A 17,918-nucleotide genomic window follows, 5' to 3' on the forward strand; every position below is an offset into this window, starting at 1 on the left:
GTACATCCCCGTCAATCAAAACTCTATACATTACATCCATTTCAGGCAATTCAGAATGAACCCTACCAGTTGAAAGGCATCAATACTGCCCTCTATGTCAGTCAGCACATACTACAAGAATCAAGAATTAACCTAGATGTCTCCAGTGCCAATAAAAGATTCTGCCAATAATCAATTAAACTTCTTTCATAAGGACCCACAGCTTGTAATCAAAGCTACTGTAACCTTTTAATCTGATTACTTCAACTCCTTCCAATGCATGATACGCACAGCAAGAGAGTCCAGAGTCAAATAACTTGATTGAATACGGTACAAATTAGTATACCATCTCCTTCCCCATTTCAATGTTAAACCTGAAGACTTACATGATGAAGAGTTAGAGGGGAAATTGACTTTTTAGCAAGATTCTGTGCTTCCTATTGAAACGTGAATCCAATTTCACATCAAAAAGAGGCTGAATTGCATTGGGATCAAAGGTTTTCACTGATGACATGCCCACAGTTTCAACGATTTTTGTTTATCCAAGAAGGGGTGTCAAAACATTTGCCGCACTGCACAGTACTGTTAATATCTCAAAGTCCACTGATAGGGTTATGTAGTCCATAATGTACACATTTGACCAGTGTATATGGTCAAGCCACTTCACACAGCACTTTATACATTTGAATACATTATGTCAAATGCATGTCTTGCATACATGGCATTGTGAACAAAAAAAAAAAAAAAAAAAATCTATAATCTATCCCCATATTCCACCTATTGATCTCCACAAGATTTAGGTCTGAAAGTCAATGAATAATTTTATGATGATAATGATAAAGAGCATTTCCATAGCAAAGAGGTTCATTTCCATTATCCATTTTACATGGTCAGTCAAGGAGTGAAAATGAACTACCGGTACTGTAAAAGTGGTTTCTTTTGCGTACAAATACTTTCGCGGTTTTCATTGGTGCCGACTTTTTCGCGTGTTTAGATCCGCGGTCGTCAAAATCTGTGAATTCACAGTCGACAAAAACTGTTTTATTTTGCACATGAAAACCCAAACTGTAATCCAATTATTCTTTTATTTATTAAATAGAAATTAAAATCAAATGCAGGCTTACCTGAAATCCCGTCTCTCAAGTACTTTATAACATGCGTGTACTACATTGCACGGTATCGCTGTGTGTGTGTTAACCATCAATACACTCAATGCGCGGAATCTTTGTGTGTGCATGTGCGCAATAGAGTTGTAACAAGCGGCGAGTTAAAAACATTTCCTTGCGTGGTTAATTTTGCGCGACTTTTGAAAACATTTTCGTGCGATGTTGAATTCACGCAGGGTTCGAAATTGGCAATGGTCCGCTGGCCATTGGCCACCCAAAATCACGTCGGACTAGCTAAAAATCATAAAATTCTGAAGTTACTAGTCCGTCTGGCTAGCCAAAATATTGCTTCAGTGTTAAAATTGATTCTAAGTAGTCCGCCTGGCTAGTTAAAAAAAAAGTTAAGCGCGACCCCTGTGGACACGGTTCAACCTTCAAGCGTAAAAAGCATGAAAATAAAACCACTGTGAAAGAAACCACTGTTACAATAAGTAGTGTCCTTGTTTGTGCGTCTGTATTTCATTTGAGTGATCTCGTAGACTGTTGAGATAAGATAGATAAACTGGTGTCAAAAAGTTTGTGTGACAGCAGTACGTGTTGTGTCATATGGGGAAATAAATTAAAGAAAAAAGTTTGTATGAATTTGAAGGTACTTTTAGTCAAAGTTAGGCAATGGTGTGCAGATAAAATTATGTCAACAATAAGGCATAAATTAGTTGTTGTATTATTTTTTTAAGATAGTTGAAACAGGCAAGAACCAAGATGTCAACCACGTATGCTCCAGACTATTGAACTTCAGCATAAATTGGAGACCTCAAGTGAGTCAACTATAACCAAGCCTCATCAGGCCTTGCAGTAACATATACAGTATGTTCAAGTATCAGTTTCTTGCCTTTCCATGTGTGGCACAGTATATCCGCCTGTTAGCCATCATGGTTATTCAGTTGTGGCTGAAACTATAGTAAATTCTCTCACACACGCAAAAACAATACCCCAAAACATCCAAAACATATTTTAGTGTACAGATGCAGTCATCCAAACAGCGCTTGCTTAAACAAGCATAGTTAAGGCAAGGGGTACAAGTATTTCTCCCAAAAGAGCAACCTCATTGGTTAAAATATTTGTTACTTCTTATAACATTTCCTACTGGGTATACAAGATTATTGCTGTGATAGTGGTTTTCATGACATAAAACACTGTTTAAACACTTCTTGGATTACCAATTTATAATTGTTTTAGCTGTGTCCTTACTCACAGACTATTAAACATCAGAAGTTACAACTCATATCTGATCCAGGGTCATGGTTGACTTTTAAAAAGCACTTAAAGAGCACAAACCTCCATCAAAACCACAAAGTCACATTACGACGCTCTATAGTAAACTGTACACCTACAAATGTAGCTCTTTGTTGTTATTGCTGTTGTCGTTGTTGTTGTTGTTGCTGCTGCTGCTACTGCTGTTTTTGCTGTTGCTGCCATTCTTGTTTTTGTTGTTGTTGTTTATGTTGTATATTTGTGGATCCTGTTCACGATCTGGATCACCGACAAACTTTACATTACCTGTAGCTTGTACCACAACAGACCCAACATGGAACTTACCTCAGAAACCACCTCCATTTTTAATGATATTGCTAATATGCAAAAAAAAAAAAAAAAAAAAAAAAAATGCTAGCAAAAATGAAACAGAGTTTCTACTGCAAATGGCAAATATTGATACCAAAACAAGGAAAGCTGTGTTTGATATAACTTGCATATTTATATTCTATTGTCTTTGTCTGTGATTGTGAAAGATACTTTTGAAGAAGAAATATAAAAAAGAGAAAATTATTAAAGTACCGGTATACAGAATAGACTCAGCCTTCCTATAGACAGAGAATTCATTGTACAGGGCATTCACTGTACACAGACTTTTTGTATTCTTGGGTAGTCCGGCATGTCACTGCCATCATCCCAATCAAACCCTGCATCACATTGCGGAGGACTGCCACCATCGAAAGTTTCCAGGAGGGCTTACAGGACTTGCTAAGCCAAGTGATGCTGCCCTTGACTGGCTCAGCAACTTGAACATTGATCTCTGAGGCTACAACTCCCCTTTGTATTGCATCACACAGCAGTATGACAGAAGAACACAAGATGATTCATAGCCAAGTGACTTTCAGAATGAAAGTACAACTATTTTATTGCAAGTGTTATTACATGAAAAAAAAAAAAGTTTTTCATGTTTAAACTACAGTACATTGGCCAAAGAAAAATAGATGATCACATTTTTCTCACAAGAAAAATGCAGAAAAAAATAATAACAAAAATAAAAAGAGACAACAAATGCTTCTGTGTCAAATGATATTGAAATTAGCACAAAACACCGTAAGGAATGCATCATGCATACATCCAACATTCAGTTCGACCAGTGAAATCACACACACAAGGACAAATCAATCATTCCACAAATTCATAGAAAACACCAACAGAGGGCAGGAAAATCATCAAATATCATCAAGTGATGTGCTAGTTGTCAAAAAAAAATTCAAGAAAAAAATTTGCCAACTTTGGAGTTAAAAATCTGACCTGATTGCTTGAGAGTATCCTTCAGGAAATCAAAATCCTCCCACTTGGCCGCACTTCCATAAATCTTGCTGATCTCCTCTGCTGTCATTGGCTCAGTCCCATGGCTGGCCCGAAGAATGTCGCCCTCTCTTGACAGTTTCAGGAAGTTGCCCTTCTTGGCATCAAACACAAGACCTTTTGTGCTGTCATGCATAGGAGTATGAGGGGAAAAAATGAAAAAGAATAATTTGATCTCTGTGTACACATAGTAAAATTCAATATTGGATCAGAAGTAAAATGTAACTGTGATGGAGGAATAATGAAATTTGCAAAGGATCATTTATTTTCCTCTTCCTCGCCAATACTTCATGAAAGGCACAAGCTCTCATGCATGGCATCTAGGAGTTTATAGGTCTGGAGTGTAATACCAAGGTTTGATTGACTACTCTACAAAAAGACCTAACTTTATGAACATTTTTTTTAAAGAAGTGAAGATAAGGTCATCTTTGTTATTATTTCAATATGATATGGGTATAGAAGAAAACAAAATCAGGAGAATTTATACAGATTCCCCTGGTCATCAAATTATCTTTTTCATGGTGATTACCGGTAATAAAAAACAGTACAGGTTTTTAAACTCAATTTCAAAATACAATCAAAGATCAAGATCAACATGATTTGTTCAAAGAAAGCAAATTAAGGATCGAACTCTTTTATGTGAATTGGCACCATGATACTCTGGGGGAATCATAGATTTCAAAACTGATAAAAATTGCAAATTATGAACAAGGTGATTTGGCTGAAAACTTTTAAACAAATTATTGTGAGAATTTGATATCATAAAATTTCTTACGGCATTTATAATGGTACAGGAATGTTTTGAAAACAAGAGACTTTCATTTTATTCAAGCATGTCTTTATGACTATAACACAGAATTTCATTTGACCCAATACATCACGTTAAAATCAAAAATTGTATTTCAATCTTCACGACCACTGTCCTAAAGAGTGTGTACATGGGCTGGTCTGCTTGCTTTAATATTTAAATAGAAATAAAGATAGGCATATAATATGTCTAATAATCAATTTCAAAGTTAGAGGATTATGGAAAACAACTTAAAACATCCGAAAAATAATAGTCTGTGGGATTTTTTTTTTTTTTTTTTTGGGGGGGGAGGGGTAGTGACACTTTAACAACAACCTTTTATGATAGTTTTGTACTATAGCTCCACTACTTTTGATCTGCAGGTTTTCCATATCTGTGACCATTTTGGGGGGAAGGATTCTATAAAAAAAAAAAAAAAGAGAGAGAGAGAACAACAGTCATGTGGAAAATACTAGCAGCATCTAGTTTAAATTTCATTTCTTATTCCTAAATGTATAAAAAAAAAAAAGATGTCAATGATACTGTGATGTCATAGAACAGACACAGGACCATTAGAAGCCTTGCAAGGAGACATAGTGAATTATCATTGATCCACACATACACTGTATATTACATGTCAGAACAAACACAACATTTGTACAAGTTCATCACATTGCATTATGTGTGGGGGGCCTTCAGACGAAATGAAATGAGGGGAAATGCAAAGCAAATAAGAAAAAAATCTTAATTTTTTTCTCGACAAATTCACAAAAACAATCTTACTTATACTCAAAGTGCAGAATTATGAAAAAAGACAAAGTGAGGATATTTTGATGTACTGGTAGTGGTACATTCCTTTCTTTCATGCTCATTGGACCCTGAAAACCTGCAGTAACAAAGAAAGACAAACAAGAAAAGATCTCCCAAAGAAAATTCTGATTGCATGCTGGAGTGAGTTGGAATGAATAGTTTGAACTATAATAGAAAAGAATGGATTGTATTTGATGTGTGATGTTTGTAACGTGCAGGCCCCAGTATTGCTCAGAGTGGAGTGACTACCGTATATTGTGCCGGTGCAAGAGAATCGCAGTACAGTAAACAGCAGCACGTTGAAACTCCATTCACCTTATATGACTCAGCCGTAACAACAAAGTCAGCAGTTTGTCTTGAAATGGTAGGTGTGATCATGAAAAACTACATTTATGCCTGCATAATTTTCTGTATTGAAATTACAAATTGTAGTATCAGCCCTGATCTCTGTGAACATACGAACTAGATCTGAATAGCAGAGACTCCAACCTGAAAGGACAGCCTCCTTTAACTGGAAACTTTCCCACCTGGACCCCCTTTACCGAATTTACAGAATGTTTAGGATTGTGTGTGATGGGTCTACGGCAATTACCCAGGACCCTTCCCCTGAGGTATTTGCCCTGATAAGGTGTGTGATGTACTGTAAAACATGATATATATATTCGCGGAATGAAATTTTTTTTGGGGGGGGGGGGGCATGAAATTTTCCCGAATTGCTACTGGCATTCAATGCATAGTGTAGTACAAGAACTTTCACATTCATTTTGATTTTGCGAATATTGGCGCTTGCAAAATTTGTGAAATCAAAATGCACGCAAACATTCCTCTTTTACAGTACCCTGTGGCTCCACAGTAGCTTGGTAGCATGGGAATACCATGGAGTGAAAAAGGTTGGCCCCGCTGGGATATATTAGAAAATCCCCAGGTCTTAATAGAGTGCTCAGTAAAGTGTGCTTGTGGGTGAGTCAAAGCTATTTTTTCCATGAAAGTTGATTTTTCAACATTAAGCAATTAAATTGAACTGGCTACCAATTTCAAGCTAAGACAGTGGAATTTCATGAAGGGATGGTGATGTTAAAGGACTCAAATCAGGGGCCCGTTGCATAAAAGTTACAATTATGGTAACTTTGTCATCAAACGGCAACTACCATGGAATTCTTGATTTTGATTGGCTGTTGAGTATTGTTGCCATGGTTGTTACCATTGGATGGCAAAGTTACCATAATAGTAACTTTTATGCAATGGGCCCCTGAACTACAAAGGATATAAATGAATAATGCCAATTAAGAAGATTTTCACACCATCATAACAAATGAGACATTCAATGGTTCGGTCTATTTTAGCTGTTTTCAATAAATAGTCTAGTGTCAGAACGTAAAGACAGGTTATTTCCAACATGATGACCTTTCAAAACTTCAAAGAAAGGCAAATGAGGGAGATACATGTACTAATTATAATTGGAACAATATCATTTTATAGTAGATTCTAAGTGGGTCATTGAATTTGGCTGCAATTTTAAAAACCGTAGACCTCTACATGTATAACTAAAAACACATTTTGGCCTTGCCCTAAACATAAAAATAGGACACGAAAAACACACAGAATACTGTAGACCTCTTCGACATGCCCTCATAGAATGTACCGTACATGTGCAATGCCTGTAACTGTACTGAAGTGGATTGTGCTTGCACGATGCATTTTTTATAGCTATATGGCGCAGTCACTACATATAGAAAGTAATGGGACACACGCAACGTATACATTATCACAGTAATAGTCATTTATGTCTAAGTTGCATTATTTTTTACAAAAATTGCTTATAATTCACTGTGTGGAAACATATATCATAAGTTTCAAAAAGCCTTCTCCTATTTCACAACAGACGACATGAATCCAGTACTTCTATCGAATCTCACTCGCAGGTCCCCTTGGAGAGCATGTTATCTCAAAACATTTCAGGATGAAGCGCTCCACTCCAAGATGTTCGAATAATTTCATCAGGGGCTTTCGCCTTTTTTACAGCCTTTTGCTGGCAGCTGCCTTTTTCTACTCCCTTGCCTTTTTGCTCTCAACGTACCTCACAAGCACAACTGCAAAAGACTCAGCTGGCTCAGAGGACCAGGCAAAAAACAAGGAAAGGCATGAGAAGAGCAATAAATTCTTTGAAAATGTTGAAAGTGGCGAGACTCTTAAGGATCATGGATCCCAAATGAGAGAAGACCAGAGTGAGCCGTGCTACAAGCAAGTTCAAATTTGGACAGAGAGCATCCACTGGGCTCCTGATGGCAGACAGGAAGTCCAGTGCCCTGGTCTTTCCTGTGGTCTGAGGCAGGTGGAGGACACTAGTTTTATAACCATGGCAACGAGCGATGCAGTCTTATTTCACTACCTTACCCCCTGGGACTGGGATGCGATGCACAAGCGAAAGTCACGTCGGCAAAAATGGATCTTCTTTTCAACCAAAAGTCCAGTACACACAAGAAGAAGCATAATGCCACCACGAAAATACTACAGCACTTCCTATGACTACATAATGTCATACCGACGATACAGGGGTAGTCTCTTCGGAGATTTTGGAAAGGTCCATGAAGAGCGAAATGGGACTTGGCAGAAGAACTGGGCCACAGGAAAGAGCAAGTTAGCTGCATGGGTTAAGAAGGATTGTACAGGGGGAAATGCTCAGAATGCGACCTGGAACCGCAAACAGTTCATTGAGGAACTTGGTCAGCTGATGACCATCAGCATTTACAGCGACTGTGACCCTGAGCCTTGCATTCCAAATTCTGCTGGGTGCAACTCCAGACTGCAGCAGCACAAATTTTACCTGGCACTGGAAGACTGCAAGTGTCGCAACTACATCACACAGGTGTGGGACATTGCTTTCCGCAACGACTTGGTCCCAGTCGTGTATGGGCCACCGATTGACGACTACCTGCTCGTGCTACCGAAGCACTCTTTCATCCATGTTGATGACTTCAACAACATCCAGGACCTTGTGCAGCATCTGCTCCTCGTCGACCAGGACGATGACTTGTACAACTCCTACTTTGAATGGAGGAAGCAGGGTTACCCCGAGAGCATCACGGAGGATCAACTTTTGAGTCCAGACATGATGTGTCAGGTGGTGGAGTGCTTGCTGGAGGATGAAAAAGCTGAGCAGATGGGGAAATACAGAGGGAGGGCCGTACCAGATTGGGAGAAATGGTGGACAGGGTCCTGCGATGATTCTAAGGATGGACCATACCATTGAGCAACCTTGCTCGATCATTGTTGGAGAGCAAGCATGCAATTCGACAATTAATTGACGATGTTGATGTAAACATGGTAACCACTGGCAATCTGGTTGTGAACACAGAAAGTGAATGGCATTTCGATATGCTGGTCTTAGTTTTAAGAAGAATTCAAGATGAGAAATAAGTCAAAAAAGATGATATAAAGTTTTATTGACACAACAATACAATAAAAAATAAGTCAAATAAAAATCAAAGAATATATTGATTATACCATATGTAGGGTTTTACTAATCATACCCAAACTTTTTTTTGAACGGTCAATGTGATAATGCAAATAAATGAGCTGACACATACAGTGTATTATTGCCTCACAACTTGCCATAGATATATCACATTTAATTTTGTACATGAAATCTTGAAATCTGAAGGGTTTTTTTTTCTTTTTGTTTGGATGCAATCTATACACTGGAGTTTTGAATTCCAATAAATATGACTGATTATTATTGTGAAGACATTTTTAATAGCCAAGAATAATATTGCACGTATGCTTCACACCTTTACAGCAGAACAATTGAATTAGCATCGCTTTTGAAAATTGTGAGGTGATGTCACCTCCATATCATATCAACTGTTCAAGAAAAAACAATTCACAATTTCCCTAATTCTTACCTGGTCATGATCAAATTTTCATTGTTATGCTCAAAAATATAAATCAATCTCATTCTTTCTTTTCAGAATTCCTCTTACAATCTAGGTGACATACATGTATCATCTATGAGAAGTGAAGGCCTGATATTAAGACCAAGGAGGTTCAAGAGAATGGAGTCACAACCGTCTTATTTCCTTTGCTAGATGTTCGATACCTCCGCTCAAAAATATTTGAAGCATGTGCCAAACAGGTTCTGCCACGCAGATAGGAAGACAATTGACTCATGTCTCATTGCATAATCACCAGCCACTTTCTAAGGAAGATGTGTCTTTGTGATGGTAATTACTTTTCGCTATCCCTTCTTATAAATGGTAGGTGGTACAGACACAAGGATGTGCAAATAAAAGTTGCGCAAAAAAAGCATAAATAAAGATGAAAATTACTCGATTGAGCATGTTCCTGGGCACTAATCTGATATATCTATCAATAAAGAATTATACTTATTAGTTTTATTTGTGGAAATTAAGTGGAAAAGTGAAAAAAAAAAATGGCTTTCCACTATGGTACAGTTTTAAACATTTTCACATGATACAGCTCTGATTTACACTTTTGCACAAATTTCTGGACAAGATTGACTTTTGTTTTATATGCTTTATCATTACGTGAAATTTCATTTCATTTAATAAATAAGTAAGCAAATTATGGCCATCATTATGTTATAGTAGCTTTCAAAATGAATCTTCAGATTACTCAGCAAGACAGCGGCGTCGAACATCGATCATCAAAGGCACTGTGGAATTCTTTTGTACATCAATACAAAACTGACAACTGGTTGAATACTTATAGCCAGCTGGAACTCCAGCTATGAAACCTTCTTGATTAAGACTAGGCCTCTGATGCAATATAAAACACAAGCATTATTTATGCTGTAAATCATTGGTGTTTCAAGAAAAGGCAATGCAATACATGTATGTCTGAATTTGGAACTCTTGTTCCAAATCTATGTGTGAAAACTACAGACAAACTAGAATCTATAATCATGGATCAGAAAAGTCAAACATAGCAATCACTTTTGAGAGATTTTCAGATTATTGCTGAATAATTCATGCCTGTATCTCAATCCGATTCTCATTATATGTTACAGTACTGTAAACTGACCACTGTGATTTTAGTGGAATGTAACTTCTGCATAGTAAATATAAATTTATGTTTTCATAGATTCTTATTGGCCATACAGTGTATCAGCATTTTATACTAACAGCAATTTGCTTTGGAGATATTAGAATTACACTCTCAAATCAAATGTTTCATATCCATAGATTAGTACATCAATACAATATGGAATTTGCACAGAAAAAAAAAAATATTATAAAACTTCGGTATAGACTTGTAAAATGGCATTTCGATCCATGTGGTTTTGTTGTTTGTGTGTATGTGTGTGTATACATGTGTGTGTGTGTGTGTGTGTGTGTGTATGTTTGTATTCTTTTTTTAAATGAAGGGATCTGCTTAAAGCTCTCTTCAAGACTGAATTCTATTAGGGTCAATAAGTCATGACAATATAAAAACAAAATAGACCAAAAAAAAAAAAAGATATTACAAACAGCAAGGTATTCAAACAAATTCATGTCCCTAATCACCTTTAGCTTTTAAGACAGCCTATTTCTCTCTTTTCCCAAGCCACAAAATCCATTGCATACATTATTCTGAAACACATGTACGTAAACGCGCACACACACACACACACACACACACACTCACACTCACACTCGCACACATAACCTCTAGTCTATTGATTACTCACCAAAAGTCTCTATGTTTGTAGAAAGGCTCCAGCAATTCTTTGCTATAGCCCTTCCTGGTCACCACAGACTCTGCCAGGCTCTTGTAGATAAGCTAAGATTTGAAAACAAAAAAGAAAAAAAAAGTCAACAAAAGAATTCAGGAAGCAATGAATAAGGAGAGTAATATTTCACAAAAAGGTAAATCTTCTTGTGGCCCAATCAGGCAACTATGATTCTTGATAGATCATCATGTTTCAGGCCACCAGATTAAAAAAAAAAAAAAAAATAGAAATAAAAATTTCACAAAATTTAAATGTTGAGCTGTTTGCATTTCCAAGTAACAGGCATTACTAGTAATCATTGTAATGTAAACTAACTTTGATTTATAAATCTGGATTATACTGGACCAGATTTTTAAAACATGAATCGGAAAGCCCTTCTCGTGAGAGTTTTGTCACACACATGGTAAAAATCTGTTTAAAGTTATGAATTTTCGAGGTTTTGGTTAATTCTGTGTGCTGCCCTCTCTAAATGGGAATGCTACACGGTATGTACAACAATTCAAGACATGGACATAGCAAAACAATATATCCAACAGAAAATTATAAGAAGGGAACTTCCCAAAAGTTCACTATCATGGTGATGTTGTAAAGAGCACCTGAAAAAGCCTCTTTAGAAGGCATCCAGAAAATGTTTGCTTTCAGTAACAGGTCACAGGAATGTGTACTGTTCCTTAAAATTTCATTATGAAAAATATGGGCTAGGGTATCATGCACAATGCAGTTTTATAATCTATCTTCTTTTTGTTTATGTAAGCGTAGTTTAAGAAACAACTCATTCTTCATGAGCAATCACACACACAGCATACTGTATACGTTATAATTTTCGTGTACATAAATTTTCGCAAATTGCCGCTGTCACACATTTTCGCAAGTGGTTAAATTCGCGATTGGGGGACCAGAGAAAATATGAAGTGGCAAAGAAAGTGTGAATTTTCAACTTACTAGCAAATAAGAATGATACATTGTAGTTATACACTGCACGAAAAAAAACTTACCAAACTCTGCGAACTAGTAAGTTAGAATTCAACATTTCTGAAGTGGTTAAGTCCATCGCGCTAGATTTCTGACGAGTGGTACGAGGGGTACGAGAAAATTCAGTGGCAACCAGCTGGAGCACACGAAGCCCCGGCCCCTAAAGTTGACATACAGCACTTGTAAAGATGTAGCGGCATGGAAACGCAAGAGCTAGTAGTAGTATGGTAGCCCTACTACATATGGACCACCCTTTTTGAAACCGACCGCGTATACATTGGCGCACAGAACGCTTAGTACGCACTTCACTGCGCGCAGAGCACATAAAAATGGATTGGCTTTGACCGTTGATGAGGATGGTGTGGGAAAACGTGAAAATTCACTGTTCATTAATGGTTTTAATGAAGGACAAAATTTCGAATGAATATTTTCACTGAATCGTAATGTAATGTCTATATGGAAGTTTCTAAAAAGCTTCGTACAACATGGTGTTCAATACAACTCAGTTTGCGTGCATTGTCAATGCAAAAACAGTGGTCGATCTCAATAAGGAGCTTTACCGCGGGGAGCTGAAACGAGGCTACGCAAGTTCGACGGCGATATTTTTGCACTGAAACTTCGAATTGAAAAGGGAACAACGGCATTTGATAGTGCTGGATTTTCTTAATCGCGTAGGTCAAGTTTTTTACGTGAATTTCAGTGTTAAATATTCTTATTGAGCAAATAAACATTAGGCGGTCGATGTGTAGTAGGTCCAACCATACATGTAATCAAGGGTGACACGCCGCGCGTTTGTAGCGTTGTGGCGCAATGAAAAAAAAAAAACAAAAGAAAGTGGAATTTCTCACAGAAATAGTATTGCCCCGTCTACTGTGCTGTGCGAATGCTACTTACAGCGACTGGGCTGTGTATACCGGTACTAGTAGTTAGACGTGGACGTGCTATGTACATAAACAAGCTTAGCCAGTATGGTCTGTTCGGCCTCGGTAAGCCGTGACATGGTATACTAGTACTGAAATGTTCGTATCATCAAGGCAAGGGATTCATTTTGGAAGGTAATATTTTCGCGTGTTGTTAATTTTGCGAACAGCTCCCGACTCGCGAAATTCGCATAAATAAAACCCACGCGACATATACAGCGTATACAGTACACTGCTTGTACCATCTGAAACTGGAGTTAGTCGTTAAATAATTGTTTGACAAATCTTTCAAGTAATCAGGAGCTAAAAAAACAATGTATAAATGATGAATGGCAAGCTCAATAAAGTAATATGAAAGCACAGTTCCAACTGTACACAAGACCACACACAGACAAATAAACAGTGATAGACACAGACTCCCACGTGCACACACACTTCTCAACCCACCCGTATCTTTTCACTAGCCACAACCACTACATTATCAATTCATATTTTTGTTCCCTATTGAATACATATTATTAAGGCCATTTGAAAGATACATTCCATTATTCCATGGCTAACTTCAGTTTCAAATTGTGCAGGCAGTGTACACTGTGATTGTGAATTAGCAGCTCACGAAAATGGAAAAGCGAGTTACTTTTACCAACAACACGGATAGATGTCAACATCAATTTTCTGTCTGTATCTAATTTGATTCAAATTCATTTGACTTATTTGAAATTGACCATCATTCCTGTGATTTTGATGTAATTTGGTCCAGTGGAATTCAGAATTGCCAAGTTACTTTAACATTAATGATTATTCACCACAAACACCCATTTGTGTGTCGTACCATAGCTTCAAATCAATCTCTTTATCGCCTACACAGTGTCACTAACTGATCTGAAGTAGGCCTACTTAGACCGTTCTATTAGCAAAATGTACGGTCCATGTAAATTTAGTACCAGTACCTCACAGCTCAGATATTTCAAACTGGAAACATTGTTTAATACTAATAGTAATTGTATACATTCAATTTAAAGGGTCTTTTAATGAGTGGGGCCTTTCTCACATACAGTATTGGCTGGCTGCTCAGCAGTACCCAGTACTGGCATACTGGTACTAAACTTTTATAAAACGAGCACCGGTACTGTAACCGACTGGCTGCTGTTTGAAACATGAGGTAAAGCAAATGGATAAAAGGATATTTTGTCATAAGTTTACAATATACAAATGATGCACATGCACGGGTGCGTCATTAGGAATTGTGTGCATATACGGTAACTATGGAATGCTTTACCCAGGTCCAGGAGGGAAAGCTGAGCACCTGAGTGAGTTTAATATTTGGCTATTCCATAAAAGGCATTTAAACCGTTCTCTTTATTATCCCGTTAAACTGCTGACTAAACAAATACATCTCACATTTACTAATTAAGGATGCAAAGTTCTGCTGCTTGTAGGCTTCGAGAGATAAATTTACTATTACACCGCACTACCTTTAAGTTCTCGTTTAAGTGTAGGCCTAACAGTGGACGGGTTACAGTATCACATCACTCAGTACAGTACTGTCACTGTCAGTAGCTAGCTAGCAGCAACTGTGTTACAGACACTACCAATACTGCCCCCGGTGTCTGTTACCAACGTGCCCTAAACATACCGTGAATGTTTGGTCAAGCTTATATTTGCACAGTGTGTGATCCAAGTCCACACCGACAGCATCGACGTCCATCAGAGAGATCGTCTTTGGTTTGGAGTCGTGAGAAGACATTTTCTGACCTCCGAGATCAACGCGGAATTGGTAAATTGTAGAGCTGATTTGGCGGAAATGCTTGAAATTGAATATGTTGCAATAAGTCATTCACGCTTTTGTATTTTGGGTTTCGCGGGACTACACTGTTGTCTACTTCTCGCGGCGATCGTGTGACGTAAACACATGTGTAGTGCAGTCTACTTTGTACGTGTAGTATATTTGTAATGTGGTTGCAATCCATTTCGCCCTCTACGTTGAATTAAGGGAGTAGGGGTTTCCCCTACCATGAAGCCGGCCTGCACATGCACTTTGGGATGGTGCCTGGTCTGTCATACTGTAGGCACGTGCCTTGGAGATCAGTCTCCCGAAGACAGTGTCAAAGGAGACATTGATCGAGGCACAGTACTATAGGTGTTACAGAAAAAAACAACAACAACGACAACAAAATTTTCAATCGTTCCATCTCAAATGTTTGATCTTCAATACTCAAAGGAATATACATCAGAAAATACTAACCTTGATATGAGCTGTATTTTTTACTGCAAACTTTTGTTAAAGGCAGTTTGAATAATATGATATCAAAGCATACAGATATTTTTTTTTCGGGGAATTGTTGATGTTGCGGAAATAGGGTCCTTAGGGCTACTAATATCAATAATACCTCAGGTTTTAACGATCCATTATTGTTTTTATACCGCATGTAATTTAATTAAACATTGATTAGTCGATCGCGATCACGCTAGAAATAAATTCTCACACCGCTGTACTGTGAAATTCTCTTTTTATTTTCCTTATATCGTTGTACTCATGTGACATCATACACTGTAGTAGTCTTCTCATCCAGCAGTGACTGCGCAGATATTTCATGATGTCACATGAGTACAACGATATAAGGAAAAAAAATAAAAAGAGAATTTCACTGTGTAGAATAGCATTGTAAAAGTAGTAAAAATATGCCCTGTTAGAGATGTTTGACCCCATAGAAGGTCAGTCCCAAGGACTCGTACACCACTTCAGAGATCAGTTACCATTTCGGAGAAACAGATAACAATGATTAGAGTATCGAGAACGTGCTTCTCCCACTTTTACTACAAACATTTACCCATTACTCGAAATTATTAAGTACAGCGTTCGTTTTTTTAACAATCACTTAATTTAGCACTGCATAGTGAATATAATGAGCTACCTCGTGGAGACGTAATGAGCTCCTTTATGGAGACAATATGAGATCCCTCGTGGAGAATTTATGAGCTCCTTTGTGGAGACAATATGAGCTCCCTCGTGGAGACGATATGAGCTCCCTCGAGGAGACTTGGTATGCATTTAATATTCTTGTTTGTATCTCTTTAAATCTATAATGTTTGTTTTATGTTATAAGTGCTGTCTGGGGTAAATTATTTGTATAGGGCCCCATTTCTCTCTCTCTCTTCTTTCGATCTTTAAAATAACAACAACAACATAGTGAAACCTTTAGAGCAATCGCGCAGCACAAATATTACTACATCGTTTGGATCCCCATGTCTCGATACATCTGTATTCCCAATTAATATTAAGCAAGTGTAATTAATAGTAGATTCAGTATCCATCAGTCTACTCGCTTTTCATCGTTCAAAAGCCATTCAGAACTTTTTATCAGCATTCTATATCCTCCACATTTTGCCTTACATGGAGACCTATAGTTTTGAGTCGCCCTAGCGTCTGTTCAAGATGAATGGGCCTCTCTTGATAATGCTTCAACCTCAGAGCATCCCATCATGCCCACGATTCAGGGCCCTCCCTGGTGCATACTGAAAAAGATGCAAATCAAACATATATCAAACAATCAGGCATAAGTCGGGTATCAGCGGATCAGAACTGAATATCAAAAAGATTACCTTTGACTTCTAACTATAAAGGGATGATGTAGTATTGGTGGAGATAAGAATTTGGCTTTTAATCTTTTTTTGCGAGACACCAAGAAATTAATCGACTATGAAAAACTACATAGCATACCCTTCTGAGAGGAATTCAAATAGCTATTTGATAACAATCAGTTTTGGAATGGCTGAAACATCCAAAAACAAAGTAAAACAAATCGATCGTAATAAAAGGTTGGTCCCATCAGCTTTTATTAGGTTTTCTCTGTTTTAGGTATCACCGCCATTTCAAAACCAATTTTTATCAAATTAATTTTGAATTCCTCTTGAAATTACATGCTCTCTTATATAAAAAGTGTTTTCTCATTATCTCACCCAAAAGTGTTGGAAGCCCGAAGTTAGGTCTCAACCAAAGCTCTATATACCTTTTAAACGTTCGATCTCAATTATACTTTCATGCAGTAGGGCTCTGATGTCATTCATTCAGACGATGCAAGGTAGATAGATGACTTCGTGCTATCATTTCACTACTTGTACGTGTCCATATTGTTTACCTGACTCCTCTTACCTTCCTCATCAAAGATTTCAAACGACATCAAAAGTGAATTTACACAAGCACATAGGTGTTCATTAGTGACAGAAATACGACTACAACTCTCAACAAAAGTTTGAAAAAATTCAGGCAATGAAAATTGTGTTTTCCTGTCTGGATTAAAATTAAAGATATGGATTAAAAGGTCTCGATGTCAAAAAAATAATGAATGCATGAGTTGTGTGATATCCCGTGTGAGAATTAATACAATATTGGAAGTTGACGAGCTGCGGTACTTCGCCCATTATTGACAACCGTTTTAAATGACGGAAAACCAACATGGCCAAGGGGAAAAAATCGGTCTCGGCTTTGGTTAGGCTTTCTAACTTACTGTTATTAGGCAGAGTTCTTTTTTTATCCTATCGTATTTCCATTTACTTTGCCATCGTAGCAGACTGATTAAGGAGATGAAATTGGATATCGGCCTGCTTATTATTCTCTAATAAATTTGTATCGCAGATGAAATTGACAGAGTGAAATCTGCATTACTGTTTCACAGGATACGCAGCGAATAGACTTCTTTTATAAGCTTTGGGTGCATAGGAACAATTTTGCGAATCAAACTGACTGTGAACACCATTAATTTTTCATCAGTTGTCGTTGGAGAAAGAGTATAAATGTAAAATATTGTGAAAGAAAAATTGGTTGTTGTTGTTGTTGTTGTTGTTGTTGTTGTTGTTGTTGTTGTTGTTGTTATCAAAGATTCAGTTTAAAGAGTACTTAACCATAGGTGCTCATAACTAATTGAAATGTGAAACCGACGTCGCTGCAACGTCCACCTGACAGATCTTGAATGACCATCTGTTACATGGTCGCA

At 37.4% G+C, this 17,918-nt stretch overlaps 1 protein-coding gene across 1 annotated transcript in view; it reads right to left on the reverse strand.

The window, feature by feature from the left end:
• LOC140245783 (5'-nucleotidase domain-containing protein 1-like) overlaps positions 1 to 14,768 on the reverse strand; it is a 215,835-nt gene extending 201,067 nt beyond the window's left edge. Inside the window, exons 1-3 of the mRNA XM_072325303.1 lie at positions 14,561 to 14,768; positions 10,991 to 11,082; positions 3,651 to 3,832 (exon numbers count right to left, since the gene is read on the reverse strand). Coding sequence (XP_072181404.1) covers positions 3,651 to 3,832; positions 10,991 to 11,082; positions 14,561 to 14,761 — 475 coding nt within the window. The 5' untranslated portion in view covers positions 14,762 to 14,768. The remainder of the gene's footprint in view (positions 1 to 3,650; positions 3,833 to 10,990; positions 11,083 to 14,560) is intronic.
• Between the last annotated feature and the right edge of the window lie 3,150 nt (positions 14,769 to 17,918).

The sequence above is a fragment of the Diadema setosum genome, unplaced genomic scaffold (genome assembly GCF_964275005.1).
Source record: "Diadema setosum unplaced genomic scaffold, eeDiaSeto1 scaffold_32, whole genome shotgun sequence".
Classification (NCBI taxonomy): Eukaryota; Metazoa; Echinodermata; class Echinoidea; order Diadematoida; family Diadematidae; genus Diadema; species Diadema setosum.